Genomic DNA, 15,272 nt, shown 5'->3' with positions numbered 1-15,272 from the left:
ACATTAAAAATTGGAATAGTATTGTAATAATAGTATTTTTTTAGTTATCCATATGATATGTTCTTACCATAGTCATGGGTAGAACATGCTTCATGCTTCAACTATCCTTCCCAGGTATTTTCATGCGTAGGACATGTCCTACTTGTCCCACTCACTTCCGGCGCCACTGATCCCTTCAATATAGGACGGCGGAACAACATGCGGTCATTGATGAAGTGGCCCTGGTATATATTTTCCAGTCGCGAAGTGGATAGGCCCATGACAACATTCTTGAGAGAAAGGTACATCTTTGACAAAAAGTTCCAACGAAATTTGTCTATGAACCCTGATGTGCACATGCGTTTACCATAACAACACCGTGTATCAGTGACGTCGAAAAGACGGTCAAAGCCGATTCGATTTGACCTTCTCTATGCGGCGTATTAAAAAGAAATGAGACTATAAACAAGATTATAAATAGAGACAATTATAAAACAAATGTAATCGAAGTCAAGCAATTTTTATATATTTTCAAAGATTAAATTGTACGTCAAAAACAAAAAAATATGCATAACAACTTACAAGAATGATTTAAAACATATCCAAAACATATTACTTAATAGGTACTGCAATAAACTAATCAAATATCCAAAACATATCAAACTTAATTAGTTAAACTTCTGCAATAATCGCAGCTGGGACATAAAGCATTCAACCATCCAAAGCTTTTATCAACGTCGTCTGGCTCGAGAAAGAACTGCATTTCGGAATCACACCGTGTATTATGCTCCTGGAGTGCATTCCGGACAGCCATTCCGATTCCCTCGATTCCACCCGAATGTTTAATCATGACACCGCACGAACATCGCATCGCAGCGCTATCCCCCATCTGAACCAGCTTATCTTTCTGACAGAAGGGGCAAAATACCACTTCCTCCCCGAATTCATCGATCTGGTAACATTCGGATCGTTCGTACTCTTCGAACAACCATTCATCAGTTTCGGCAATCAACTCCTGGAAGATTAACTCCTGCAGTGCAATGTCTTGCTCCAGTTCGGACAGCTCCTGGCGAACGATGGACTCCAGCAGAGCTTTTTCCTCCTGCACGATGTTCCGCTTTCGCAGCAAGTGGTCGCTGCGGGCCTCTTTGATACGAAGTCGACATTTCTACGAGCACGCAAAGGTAAGTGTTTAGATTCTTTCTGGGTCTTGCAGGGTAACTTACTTCTCGCATCATGTCCACTAGTTTTGGGGATCCATATTTGAACCGATGATGGGCAGCGATTTTCGCACGAGATTTCTGGGCGACGCTGGTCTGATAAGCTGGCGGTGAGTTCACTATATTCATATTGTGACCCACGTAAGCACTGTATTTGCTAATTAGCGATGATATACAAAACTGTGCCAAGTGCGTAAAAATTGGACAATAATAATTATTGTTATTCAGTTGTAATCTGGCAAAAATATCAAAATTTTATATATTATTGGTAGTACAAATTTTGGCGCCGATTTTTAATTTTGTTTTATTTCTCGCGTGATTTTTGAAAACGTCGTAAGTCCAAAAGAGAGGCTCTCTTTGTTTACTTTCTCTTTCGATTATTACGAAGCCATACTAACATTTACATCGGATTTTTTAACAGAGATCTGAAGAAAATTGCTTTGTCTAGCGTGTTGAGGTGGAAATATTGCAATAAATGCAAAACTAGCTTTGATATTAGTGAAAGAGAGCGTAATGAAAGAGAGTCTCTCATTTGGACTTACGACGTTTTCAAAAATCACGCGAGATTTGTTCACTATCAGCTGTTTATGACGTTTTGAAATCTGACATGCGGGATAGAAGGGCTGACTTCATGCTGTATAAAAAGGCTATATCTAGCGTAATATTTGAGAAAGAACTATAAGGCATTTTATGAGACAGATCGAAACAGCTGTTTTTCTCGTGTTTATCTACTTTGACAATTAGTGGGAGCCCGTTTGTTTGGTAATTTCGCGCCGAACATTCCGATGGGTCCCATCATCAATTCTGCCTGTTTTACTTTTCGTCTACCAGGGTTTTAGAACATAGTTCTTCATAAGATTCTTAAAATGTAGCGTTAGATAATTCATACCATTGCATTCTAAGCAGGAAATGCTGAAGAAAACACGAATGAAAAGTAAAACGTTACAAACATTATTTTGTGTTCGGACCTAACGGAATGTTCACGCAGAATCATGCCAAAACAAAACATTAGAAGTAAATAAACGGGCCACCGCGAAACGTCTCATAAAATGCCTTATATTCGCGAATACGAAAGTAATGCCTCTACTCACTCTTCACTCAGGAAAATCGACACATACTTTATGGCAAAAATCCATGTATTTTGAATTATGCATATCATGTGTCGGCACATACTTAATTGCATACAAATTTACACATGGATACTATAACCCACATGGATAGTACACGGTGAAACTCAGAAACTCATTAATGAGTAAAAAAGTACTCTTTTTGAGATGTTATATGTAGCTGTCAAAAAATGAGGGAAAATTTAAAACTTTAAATGGGTGAAAAAATACCCATTTTAAGAATGGAATTCTGGTTCAAACATGAATATTCACACTTAAATCATTTCACAGATTTCGGTGAATTTTGCTTCATTTCACCGAAATCTCAACAGCAGATTTGTTCGGTAATTATTTCACCGATTTTCTGCGATATTTTCCTTTGTTCAACTGTCAAAACCACCAAAAAATCTGTAAAATTTCCACCGAACAGTTCTGCTGTTGAGATTTCGGTGAAATTTCACAGAAATCTGCGATTTATTTTAAGTGTGTATATACCCACAAATGGGTGAAAAAACACTTAGGAAGAGATTGTTAGTCCGATTGCCACAATGTTTGATTTTTTAAAGTTTTAAGTTATTCCTTTTTTGAGCCTTGAAATAAGGATAACAAACGGTTTCATCTTAACAAGTAAGTATTTGTTAACGTATTAAATATTGTTGCTTATTAATGTTTGATGTTTTTAGCTAGTACAAATGATATCACGGATGAGATAGCCAAAATGCATTGAGCGCCTGCCGAACACCACAAGAGGTGTGAGAATAGCCTATATGGACCATCGTGCGGATATTGTTCCCGGTAGTCTTAGACCCTTCGAGAACGACGAATATGTATAAGCAAACGTATTTGGAGACGACGGGATTTCGAAATTTTTGTTACTTTACATGTGCACCTAACCTATTTTTCAATGTTAAGTCAATTTAAAGTTTCTAATTATGATATTAAAATTTTTCAAAACTATGTTGATTCAAATATGTAATTTGTTTTCCACTGATAACTGTAAAAATATGCTACTAATTACAGGTTTTCCCAAGAAAATCCGTTCCCTAAAGTGGGTATTTTTCATCCATTTCGGAGAAAGTTGATTGTTTTAGAATGGGTAAAAAAGCTACATTTTTTGACGTAAACCGTCTTTACTCATTAATGAGTAAATCAATGTTTACTCATTTTATGAGTAGATCCACTTATTCCCCAAAATGAGTGAAATTTTACTCTTTAATGAGTTTATGAAGTTATCCGTGTATGTGTGAACACTCATGTAAAGCATGTGGGCGCATGGAATATATGTGTCAAATCTATGAAATTCATTTCGTCACCCCCATTGCAAAAATCCAATTGTGAACTCATGAATATAATGCGGAGTTTTTTGTGAGTGTATGGCAAAATCTCATTGCTATCTGTCAGACTGTGCGTGAAACATGGCCGCCAATCACCCATTCTTGTTCCTCCACAGTATAGATAGTAGAATCTATAGATGAGCGAAAGCATGGCTGAGTCGATTTTTTTGCCCGTGCACACGCGCTTATGACGTCACAGCCCTTAACGTTTCCATCGAAATCGTGACGTCATGCTCGTTTGGAGACACGTTTGACAGTTCGTTTGGAGACAGAGGATTTATCTTCGCTCATCTATATATTCCACTATCTATACTCCACAGCAAAATCCCATAAGGAACTGTCAGACTGTGCGTGAAGCATTTACCTTCGTAGTCGCGAATATCTTTCAATACGAAATTATCAACTTTTTTTAAGACTGCGAACCATTCCACCGATTCGTTCAACTTTTAGTTAAAGTTTGACAGTTCGATGGTTATTTCGCCGTGATTAAAAATAACCCTGCTCCGGAGCATGGTTAGATTTGACAGTTCGATAGTTAAACTATGTTCGCGAGAAAATTGGCGCTAAATCCATTTCGTTCCAAATAACTATCAATCTGTCAAAAATCAAATGGGTCGGCCTCGGAGTAAAATTTTAACCACAATGGGAAAATAACCATCGAAGTGTCAAATTTTAACTAAAAGTTAAACGAATCGGTGGAATGGTTCACAGCCTAAATTGATTTAAAGCAGACCTTACACGAGGTATATATTGACAATACTTTTTTCGTCAAACTTTTCATCAAACTTTTCTTCAATATTTTCACTAATTAGCCGGCATGGCCGTAGCTGAAGAAAAACTCAATTTTTTCTTGAACTAATATGAATCAAATAGCGGTATAACGCACAAAACACGCACACACTCAACCGTCATCGACTCCTGTGGGCAAACTGCGGGGGAGATGAGGGGAAATATTGAAAAGAATATCAAACTTTTCTGATTTCCCTCAATATTTACTTCAATATTTTGGGTTCGCACTCACACGATCAATCTTTTTCTTCAATAATCAAGAGTTTGTCAAACTTTTTCCGTCGTGTGGGGTCTGCTTAAAATATACTCCCATCAATTTTTTTTATTTGCTCAATCGATTCTATATTTTATTTATCAACTATTATCAACTTTCCCAAAGAACCTATATTTTTTGACGCCTTCAAGTATTTTTAAAATTTAAAACTAAAATTCGAAAAAGTGCTGTTTTTAAGATTGGCCTAACATTTTCCCGGTTTTGAACGAACATCAGGTGAATTTTTCAGGCTGGTTCACATGCGCAGCACTTTTTTGGTTTTTGTTTTCGATTTTTCAAATTGTTAGAAAGTTCAACGCTAGTGGCACGCTAGTCTAATTAAGGCCTAATTAGACTAGCGCACTACTAGCAAAGTTGGGTTTAACGTACAGACAAAAAAAAATCGTTGGTAAAATCCAAAGAATCGTTAGTAAAATTAAGAAAATTCGTTAGTGATTTTCAGTAGAAAGTATTGAACTGTTAAATCTACAATTGCAAAAATGTCACATCGGGAAGAACTTTAACAAGGGTCGACTTTTTGAAATAACATTTTTCTCTTAAAACTAAATGCGTATTTTATACTTGAATGAACGAGTGATACTTTCAAAACAACAAGTAGTGTGCGCTTTCAATTTGAGTCGTCATAATCAAATGTTACATTTGCAAAGTTGTTTATTTTCATTTTTATTTATTGTAATCATTTCATTTATTTTTTCTATTTTATTATTACAGATATGCCATTATTTTTATGCCTATACTCTAGAAGCATTGTAATCAGAATAACGCCGTCGCCTCGACTTTAGTTGGTTGAATTGTGCTTATTTATTCCGTCTCGGTTCTGACCACCGTTTTGATTGTTGCGATAGTTGTGCTAATGGTGATTTGGTTTGCCTTCATTACGGCGATGCATGTAGAATTTGTCACCGCCACCACGTCCATTTCCATCGTTGCTCAGAAGGTGGCGATTCTCGATGAATATTAGACGATGAAGACGTTGCGAATCTGCTGGGTCGAACTTTCGCTGAAGCGTAGTGATCCAGCCGTTGCTGTGTTTGCGGTATAGAGGGTCTGAGAGCCTTCTGAAAGCAAAACATGGCATGTATAAATGGATGAGAAAATAAAAGAAAAAATAAAGAGAATTACAAAAATTGCAAGCTTACCCGTAAAGCCATATTATCGGACAGTGCCTCCTCCGAAAGTGGATTCCCATAATCACCCTTTAGTCCTATTTCTGCCTTTCATGTGCAGCTGATTGAATCCAGGATACCCATATAGACTGAACCACTCCGTTAAAGTCATCATCGTCGGAGGAACTATATCAATATTTTCTGCTCAGCGTTTGCCTCTTCCGCACCCACCGGTGGAGCGATTCCGTTTTGGGTGTTTCCGAGCTTGGGTGTTCCATCAGCAGCCAGATGTACTTTGTCCGGTAGATTATTTCGCCGTTGTTGTTGTTGTAGTCGGGCCGATTCCCTCTTGTGTGTCACGATCGTTCCGTAACTCAGGTTCTGTTAACCTTTTCGCCCATAGAAAAAATCCTGCTGATGGTCACAATGTGTGATGGTGCACAACTTTTTTCTCAAATATTTCTGTTGCTGTTCTGACAGATTATCTTTAGCTGCCAGTTATATTATTTTAGGTTGGCATGGTTGCCAGAAATATGAAATATCTAAGAGTAAAATCAGCAGTGATTCAAATCGTTCGGGGCTGTCAGTTTGAATATGAATCTGAAACATTGAATTTCCCAGCAGCTATTCTAGATTCAGTTTTTATACCAGTCAACTGTCAAAAAAATAAAACAGGTATAACGCTCCGTTCTATTTTCTGCAGATTTGAACCACGATTGAATCACGAGATTCAATTATTTGTCAATTGTTTTGGTGCATGGATGCGTCATTTTATCTACGGATCAATCCACTTTGCAATTCTGGCGCCTTTCTTGGCAGTAACATAATGATTTCAATTAATTGAAAATTTGAAAAACATGAATAGAACATTGCTGGGGAAACCAGCGAGTTTGTTCTATTTTGCTCCAGATGCAAACTAGAATAGTGGTCGAAAATTTAGAATCAAACTGAATCACTCCTGATTTCACCCTAAGCTGTTTTGATTATCTTATAATTTTTGTTATGATTGAGATCACTGTGAAAATCACAGTTCTACACCGAGAAAAAAACTTTCATTTCAAATATTTTACATTTAATTTAATTATTTTAGCACTTAAAATTACCAGATTATCCTTACTTTTAAAATAAAAAGTAGAAAATGTTGGAATCCCAACTTTTTTTTTCTCTGTGTACGGATTGCGAGAAAAATCCAACTTTGATAGTCCCCCATTCCGGTTTTCAACTTGACTAGCGATATCAACGCATCTGCCCAAAAGTACACGCGGCGCTCCCAACAGGAAACGATTCCTCAGGAGGGTGAAACGCCTGTCATCCGCGGTACAATGGCACTCTACCCAACATCGTTTTTGGTACTTCTGTTTTTGGTACCCAGTTTCTACACTGAGATCAAATCAACTTTATATTTTATGTGCGTTAAACATATAAAAAAGGCTCGAGGGACTGGAACTCGGTTTTATGTGCAGTTATTGAAGTATATATGCTTACCATGAAACTTAATGTTGCAGCATATACAATGTAAAGGACATTTGCTTACAACTTATTGTATCGGAAAATAAATTTTAAGTGCATCGACCAATAGCTAAAAATTATTGCGCATAAGCCCCAAAATTTTATTCCCACCTTTGGGTTTCCGCGCCGAGCACTCAGCGCCAGACTCGGCGACAAGGAGATAGTGGTCAAGTTGGTACTCCTGATTTTTTGACAACTGATGTCGATTGGTTGTGTGAGTGCATCGGTGTCAAAAAATAGAGCTTTTAGCTGAAAATTTAATTGTCAAATGGACATTTTGACAGCAATATAAATGTATGAGTGAATAAAATGTGCAAATGCTCTATCGCGGAAGCAGTCGCTGAAGACAAGTGTCAATGGTTTCAGTGACGAAACGAAAAGTTTCAATGCAAAAAGCAATATCAATCACCGCACATAGAATGCGTGAGTGTACAACAATAAAAGAAAAACAGAACACCAAAATGGCGGAGCTTCTACTTTTCCAACTTGTGCACGAGCGTGTCCCAACAAGTTGAAACACTGTAGGCGGTACGAGCATTGGATGCACATTCAGTGACAGGATAATGTAAGTGCGTATTTATAAGCCATGGATCATAAGCTCAATAAAGTTTATTTTTAGTTTCCTGACTATTCGGACTCCGTCACTGCTGATCAAGTAATCGTTTCCGCGTGAGTTATTCGGATTGCGCATTAGGGATAGAGATGGGTTCCAGCAATGAAAACATCGACTTCGCAGAAAGCAGTGCATCTGCCGGATCATTTCCCACAATCTGCACAAAATCGTTCGCCAGAACTCGCACTAGAAATCCGCACTGCTTATTTCCTATAGGGTACTATTCCCACACAAGTTTTGAAGTTACAGATTGTTGGGTTTTGATCATGAGAAAAAGCAAAAATGTTCCGGATCTCGAGCGGATCTATCCGGGTGATGCAACTCATAAATAAAATCGAGGTTGGATATCGACAGTACCAGTGCTCACTTTAAATGCGGAATGTGATTTCCAGAGATCCACATTGATAACATTCCGGGAATATCGCTTTCGATTATGTTAAAAGAAGTGCGCTACGGTGGTTTCCATGCTCACGATATGCTCATATTTCCGAAACAACGCGGGTTCTGATCGTTCCATATGTCCATATGCCACTGTGCAAATGTATCCGTCGATATTCCAACCTCAAATCTAGTGAACATAAAATCAATATATGCAAGCAATGTATACATATTTCAATAAGGAATAAATGACTCATTCTAAAACTAATGTTTTGTTTTATTTTTTCTGAATTTGGCATTGTACAGAAACAATAAAGTGAGCAGGAGCGTGGGAGCTTCACGAATATTATTAAAAGCCGCACATAAAAACTATTTAGTTGTTCAATGAAATACAATAGTCATGCATTTATTTTACATCTGCGTTGCACATAAAATTTAAGGGTCACAAAATCTCTAGTTTTATGTGCAATACTAATAAATATTATTTGCCAAGCTTGATTGTAAAAATATATGTGCGTTGCACATATATTCTAGATGCAATTTCAGCTCAGTGTAGGTAGTATACCCGAATTCAGCGCTCATTTTGGGGGAACAAAACACACATTTATAACTGTTTATTAATAAGCTAAACGGATGATTTTGAATACTCGTTAAAGTGAAAAAGTCTTCGTAAAAGAAAAATCATGCGGAAAATTTTATTCGAGATACCAATACTTTCACTCAAAAAGCTGCTGACTGCACCTGACAGTTCGTGACAGCAGTTGACTGGCAGCAGCTGAAGTTACATTTTTTCCTCTTTGCAAGTCCCGTCCCAGATCATGAATTAAACGAAATTAAAACAAAAACATTGTACGCCATATTGAATGAATGGTGGGTAGGCATACATATTAGCCTTCTTTTCAGTCCGCTGCGATTCCTCGAGCGCGAGCGAATTCAACTCTGTATGTCTCGCGTGATTTTTGAAAACATCGTAAGTCCAAAAGAGAGGCTCTCTTGGTTTACTTCTCGCTTAACTTTTCAAAAGGACCAAAGTAACATTTTTTCATGAATTATTTCAAGACAAAATTTTCAAAACGACTTATCTGCTTTTGCAAACAAAGATTCAAACGACGATTTGACTAATCTGATAGCTCTCGCATGCAAACCAACACCATCAACAGGTAGCGGAAACCTTCACCTACCTAGTGGTGGTGTTGGTTTGCGTGGGAGAGCTATCAGATTCGTCAAATCGTCATTTGAATCTTTGTTTACAAAAGCAGATATGTCGTTTTGAAATTTTTGTCTTGAATTTGAGTACTGCAATCAAAAGCTTTCATGTTGTTCTGTTGATTGCGCTAGCAAATTAATTCATGAAAAAAATGCTACGGTCCTTTTGAAAAGTTAAGCGAGAATTTCTCTTTCGGTTATTACAAAGCCATACTAACATTTACATTGGATTTTCCAGTACCGATCGGAAGATAGCTTTGTCTAGTTTGCTGAGGTGAAAATATTGCAACAAATTTTAAACTAGCCTTGATATTAGCAAAAGAGAGCGTAATGAAAGAGAGTCTCTCATTTGGACTTACGAGATTTTCAAAAATCAGACTAGACCTTATAAATATGCCAGGGACCCCTCGTTTAGAATGCAGTTTTTGACACTGACAACTCGTTCCCGTTTTGACGTAAAACTGCATTTTTGTTTTCCCGATTTTCCATCATTTCGAGTTTGTGTGCGTGAAAGTGCATAATCTTTTCGAGTACGGTGCAGACGGTTCGGGCGGTTGGTCGACATCGTCGCGGAAAAGAAAAAAATGTGTGTTGTGATGGAAAAGCATATTTTTATTGACCATAATCTAGTGAATCTATTTTGCTATTATTGATGCATTATTAGTGGTCTGTGATCAAATTAAATGGAAATTAGTGCGTGCAATTATAAGAAATTTCAGGCGGGTTGACTTTCTTGACGCTCTTGTGGAGCTCAAGGCATAGCAGCAGCAGCTCTGGTTGTTATTGGTTTGTGTCGTTATCAGTGTCGGGTCAGCAGCTGCTTACGGAGCAGGCAGTGATTATTACCATTCGTTGCGGGACCGTTCTTTGTATCTCCGTCGTCTTCAGGTTTAGTCGCACGTTTTGTTTGTCAGTTTGTCCTCGCGTTATCAATCGTCGTCTTCTATCGTTCTACAGCGAAACGAGTACCTAGACAGAAGGAACCTTCAATTTGCAGGCCTGGTACCTCGGAGGCTGTCTGAGCTGCCTGTCGTGACGTATAGAGAAAAAGTGCCAGAAACTTATATAGGTTCGGGTTTGTTTGGTTTGTCGTAGAACAGGTCATTGATATACGTTTTGGCAGGCAAAATTACGACCCGCTTCCGATATGTGTTTGTGAATAGATTTTTGTGTAGGTATTGCCATAGATTGTGCTCGAGATTGTTACTGTCTGGAACAGGGGTTTTCAGATTAGAGCGCCCAACGCTTGAAGAGTAAGTGTATAGTTTTCTGTATGCATTAATTATTTTTGAATATTTTGTATATTGTTATTGTTTATTGGGTCTCTATGGGTCTGCCTCTTCTGCGATGTCCCGCTGGGTTCCAATCTGTAGCTCGTTTCCACCCCTACGTAAGGTGTGCTGGGTCGGCCCCACTTCCGATCCCAAATTTATGTTGCTTTCGGCCTCTGGTGACATCGACGATAGAGCTCGTTGTATAAGATGCAGTTGTTAGGCCACCAGGCACGAATTATGTACCGCAGGCATCTGTTAAGATGAGACGCGCGGCTACAAAGCAAGACCATGCTGAGGGTTGCTGGGTTCGATTCCCGGTGCCGGTCTAGACAATTTTAGGATTGGAAATTGTCTTGACTTCCCTGGGCATAAACATATCATCGTGTTAGCCTTATGATATACTAATGCAAAAATGGTAACCTGGCTTAGAAACCTCGCAGTTAATAACTGTGGAAGTTGTAATATAGGGATTGTCTCTTTCTCGCTGCAAAGAAATTAGAAAACAACAAGGCCAGTAAATGTCAAAATTTATGAAGAACGAAAGAGAAAGAGATTTTTCTGTGCAGTGCCTTATTGGGAACTTAAATCACTTACGTCACTTTTATACTCAAGCACTACAATAGCTTGAGGACTACCTAATGAAAAATGGCCAACTTCTATGCTTTTTAGGATAATAAAAGTAAGGCTGAAAAATTAACGAAGTTCGCAGGTGAAATGGACACCTTATACACTGCCGTTCTACGCATAATTGTCCCATGTACATAGGGAATCCCAGCAAACATGGGACAAATATGCGTATGACGGCAGTACAGGCATGTTCAAAATTAAACTTAAAACTTTGAATTCAGTTGATGCTCTAACCCTTGTACACCATCATCATCATATTTTTGTTCAAGTTGCCTACCGTTTTGCCTTTCTCGTACAACAAAGTTGTACCGAAAGGCTATCATTTCACTCCGAAAACGAACTTTTTATAGAAGCCTCGGAGACCCAAAGTGTTATATACCTATCGAATCAGCTTGACGAGCTGAGCAAATGTTTGTCTGTCCGTGTGTATGTATGTGTGTATGTGTGTGCACAAAAGCTATGAAAAACATTAGCCAACTTTTCATATAGTAATTCATAACCGATTTTCTCGCAACAAGTTCCATTCGACAGGGGACAAAGAATTTAATAACGATCGACCATTGCGTTGAAAAGTTATAAAGAAAATGGTACATTTAACCATATTAGCACCATACAAGGTTGGTGTCTTGGCTAAATGCGAGAAAGGCAATATCACTACTCGGTGAATTAAGTTGGGTTTTTATGGTTACATATGACCTAATATTCGGTTTACTTTCATATAGCATCAAGTTTTTCAGAATATTTAGTAGATTAGTCATGTTCTATCTTTTCGCCTTTCTCTCCAAGAACGAACTTTTTATAGAAAGTCCGGAGACCCATAGTGTTATATACCAATCGACTCAACTCGACGAGCTGAACACATGTCTGTCAGTCCGTGTGTGCACACGATACATGCTAAACATTACCCATTTTTTCTTATAGTTAGACTTCACAGATTTACGTGCAAAAATATCCCGGCACAGTGTGTTCTCTAGTTGATCGCTATTGATTTTTGTTTAAAGAGGACCAAAGAGGACTACTACTTAATCTACTACTTAAGAGCTACTTAATCCATTCTATCTGGTTTTTGTAATTGTTTGACAAGCATTATAAATGTTAAAACTTAAATAATTGCAATCGGACGAGAATTATTGGAATTATTTTGAATTCCTAATAGCTAGCCCTAATGAATATTTAAATTGATTTAGGATTCTCGTTTCCATTATTCCAAACTGTTTTCCACTTCATTCGACAGGGTGTCGTTGTCGACTACCTGTAAAAACCTTGAAAGTCAGGAAAAATCAGGGAATTTTGATTGAGGTCAGAGAAAAAAATCACAAAACCCAATAATGAAAATCTATATTATTTTTTTGCCTTTCTCGTATACTAAGTATACGTAAAGGCTATATGTTCGCTCCAAAAATGAACTTTTTATAGGAGGCCCGGAGACCCATAGTGTTATATACCAATCAACTCAGTTCAACGAATTGAGGTGATGTCTGTGTGTGTGTTTTTTTTTCTTCCTAAACAATGGAGGGGGAATCTGCTCAACAAACATCCTGGGTTGACCAGGAAGTGCTGGGTTAGGGGCCACCTCCAATGAGGGAGGCAGGACTGCATCCCCGACCAGCTAAACCGTTTCCATTGCCGCCAAGCCCATCGTCCCTTCGGTACAACCAGAAAGTAATGCTTCAAAGGGGGGCCAGTGCATAACGCACCCTCGAGGTTAGCTGCGTGTCCTTGCAGCATCGAACATCGTGACTCGCTTTTTAGAAGAACACCATGGTATCGTGCCAGCGCATTGCCGGCTTTCCAGGTGGCCTTACCACGCCCTATGTCCTCGGAAGGTGGGCAGGGTCGACTTCGCGCCTGCTTCCCTCTGCACGACTGGTATCAAGAATGATGATGCCGCGTGCACCCCAAATTGACCTTTCTGCGATAGGGCCTATTCGCCAGCACACAGAGGGACTTGCCGACGCGGTGCCTACGCCTGCCCCAGCCTTGACGAGGACCCCTTTCCGTCCTCGGGCTCGGAACCCGCCCGGCTGACCGACGCCGCGAAAGCGACGATACCATGTTGTTTTTCACGCGGCCACTTGTTCGATAAAAGGATCGAGTTCGACCACAGGGCACCGGTATGACCCATGAAGCCGACTCCGAACCCTTGGACCACCTCTTATTTGCGCCTGAACTAGCCATCCCTCGAGTCCACGCGCCACCTTCTGTGTAGCTCCGAGACGATTTGGACGATAGCCGATAAAACGGCGTTCCAGCCAACTTCATCTTTACACATCCTCCGAACTAGGTTGTCCGGGGTAGTGTCCAGACCACATGTGGCAAGCATGTGGTCACGCATTGTGCGAAAACGCGGGCACACGAACAACACGTGTTCCGCCGTTTCCTCTAAACCAACGCACACCGGACACTCGGGCGAGGCCGAGTGTCCGAACCGGTGTAGGTACTGTCTGGAGCAACCATGGCCTGTAAGGACCTGGGTCAGGTGGAAAGTGATTTCCCCATGGCGTCTCTTGACCCACGTACCTATCTCCGGTATCAACCTATGTGTCCATCTACCCTTAGTGGAACTGTCCCACGCACGCTGCCATTTGACCATTGAGGCCAACCTGACAGTCCTGCGGATGCCTCTCGTGCCGCGCATTTCAAAGCACTCTATGTCTTCACCGATAACGATGTCAATAGGCATCATACCGGTGATGACGCAGAGTGCATCGTGCGACACGGTACGGTACGCGCTCGCAACTCTTAGGCACATGAGCCTATACGTACTTTCTAACTTCGTTCTGTAGCAGTTAATACGCAGGGCCGTGCCCCAAGCTGGCCCCCCATACCTCAGTATAGACAGAGCAACACTAGCCAGAAGCTTGCGCTTGCTGGCATAAACCGCAGAGCTATTGGACATCATCCGGGACAGTGCCGCTATAGCTGTGGAGGCACGCTTGCAGGCGTAATTGACGTGGCTACCAAAGGTGAGCTTATCGTCGATCATTACCCCCAAGAGTTTGATTGAGCGTTCAGAGGTGATCGTGCAGTTGCCTGCCCTTATCACCGCTTGCTGCTCCGACTTTCGGTTGTTAACAACAACCACCTCAGTCTTGTGGTGAGCCAGTTCTAACTTCCTGGAACTCATCCACTCCTCCACAATTGCGATCGAGTGGGCTGCAGTCAACTCCACCTCTTCGATCGCTTCGCCGTAGACCTCCAGCGTAATATCGTCAGCGAAGCCAACGATTACCACGCCCACCGGGAACTTCAACCTCAAGACACCGTCGTACATGACGTTCCATAACACCGGACCCAGTATGGAACCTTGCGGAACCCCTGAGGTTATGTCAACACACTTCCGACCCGCCTCCGTGTCGTATACCAGTACTCGATTCTGGAAGTAGCTTCCGAGAATCTTGTACAGGTACTGGAATTCCAAGACGCAGGAGCGCATCTGCAATAGCTGCCCAACTGGCACTATTGAAAGCATTCCTCACGTCGAGAGTCACTACTGCACAATAACGAACTCCCTCCTCTTACGCTGGATAGCTATCTCCGCGGATTTGGTAACCGACAAGATAGCGTCTACGGTCGACTTACCCTTTCGGAAGCCAAACTGGTTACTCGATAGACCATCCGCACCCTCCGTGCGTATCAACAACCTGTTGAGGATGATCTTCTCGAGCACCTTCCCCGCCATATCAAGCAGGCATATTGGTCTATATGCCGACGGATCCCCGGTGGTTTTCCGCCTTTGGCAATAGGACCAAGCTCTGCCTTTTCCATGCTTCAGGGAAGACTCCCTCGTCCAGGCATCTCTGCATGACAGATCTGAACATCTCGGGAGCCTCGGCAATGGCCGCTTTAATGGCCAG

At 40.5% G+C, this 15,272-nt stretch overlaps 2 protein-coding genes across 9 annotated transcripts in view; one reads left to right on the top strand and one right to left on the bottom strand.

The window, feature by feature from the left end:
• Positions 1-480: 480 nt before the first annotated feature.
• LOC134216716 (RIP-like protein) lies at positions 481-1,508 on the bottom strand. The gene is made up of 2 exons (XM_062695546.1): positions 1,206-1,508; positions 481-1,147 (listed from the first exon to the last, which is right to left on the bottom strand). Exons 1-2 carry the CDS (start codon positions 1,326-1,328, stop codon positions 644-646), a joined length of 627 nt encoding a protein of 208 aa, XP_062551530.1. The 5' UTR covers positions 1,329-1,508; the 3' UTR covers positions 481-643.
• Positions 1,509-10,027: 8,519 nt separating this feature from the next.
• The window catches only part of LOC134212565 (carbohydrate-responsive element-binding protein), a 182,562-nt gene continuing 177,317 nt past the window's right edge, over positions 10,028-15,272 (top strand). Inside the window, exon 1 of one of the 8 annotated variants that reach the window (XM_062690549.1) lies at positions 10,028-10,100. The gene's annotated coding sequence lies outside the window, so the exon portion shown is untranslated. Of the gene's footprint in view, positions 10,768-15,272 lie in introns of all 8 variants that reach the window. The other 7 variants (XM_062690547.1, XM_062690546.1, XM_062690545.1 and 4 more) reach the window with 7 other exon arrangements.

Source organism: Armigeres subalbatus, chromosome 2 (assembly GCF_024139115.2).
Source record: "Armigeres subalbatus isolate Guangzhou_Male chromosome 2, GZ_Asu_2, whole genome shotgun sequence".
Classification (NCBI taxonomy): domain Eukaryota; kingdom Metazoa; phylum Arthropoda; class Insecta; order Diptera; family Culicidae; genus Armigeres; species Armigeres subalbatus.
Note: the sequence above shows the minus strand (reverse complement) of the source record. Positions and strands in the feature narration are given on the sequence as shown.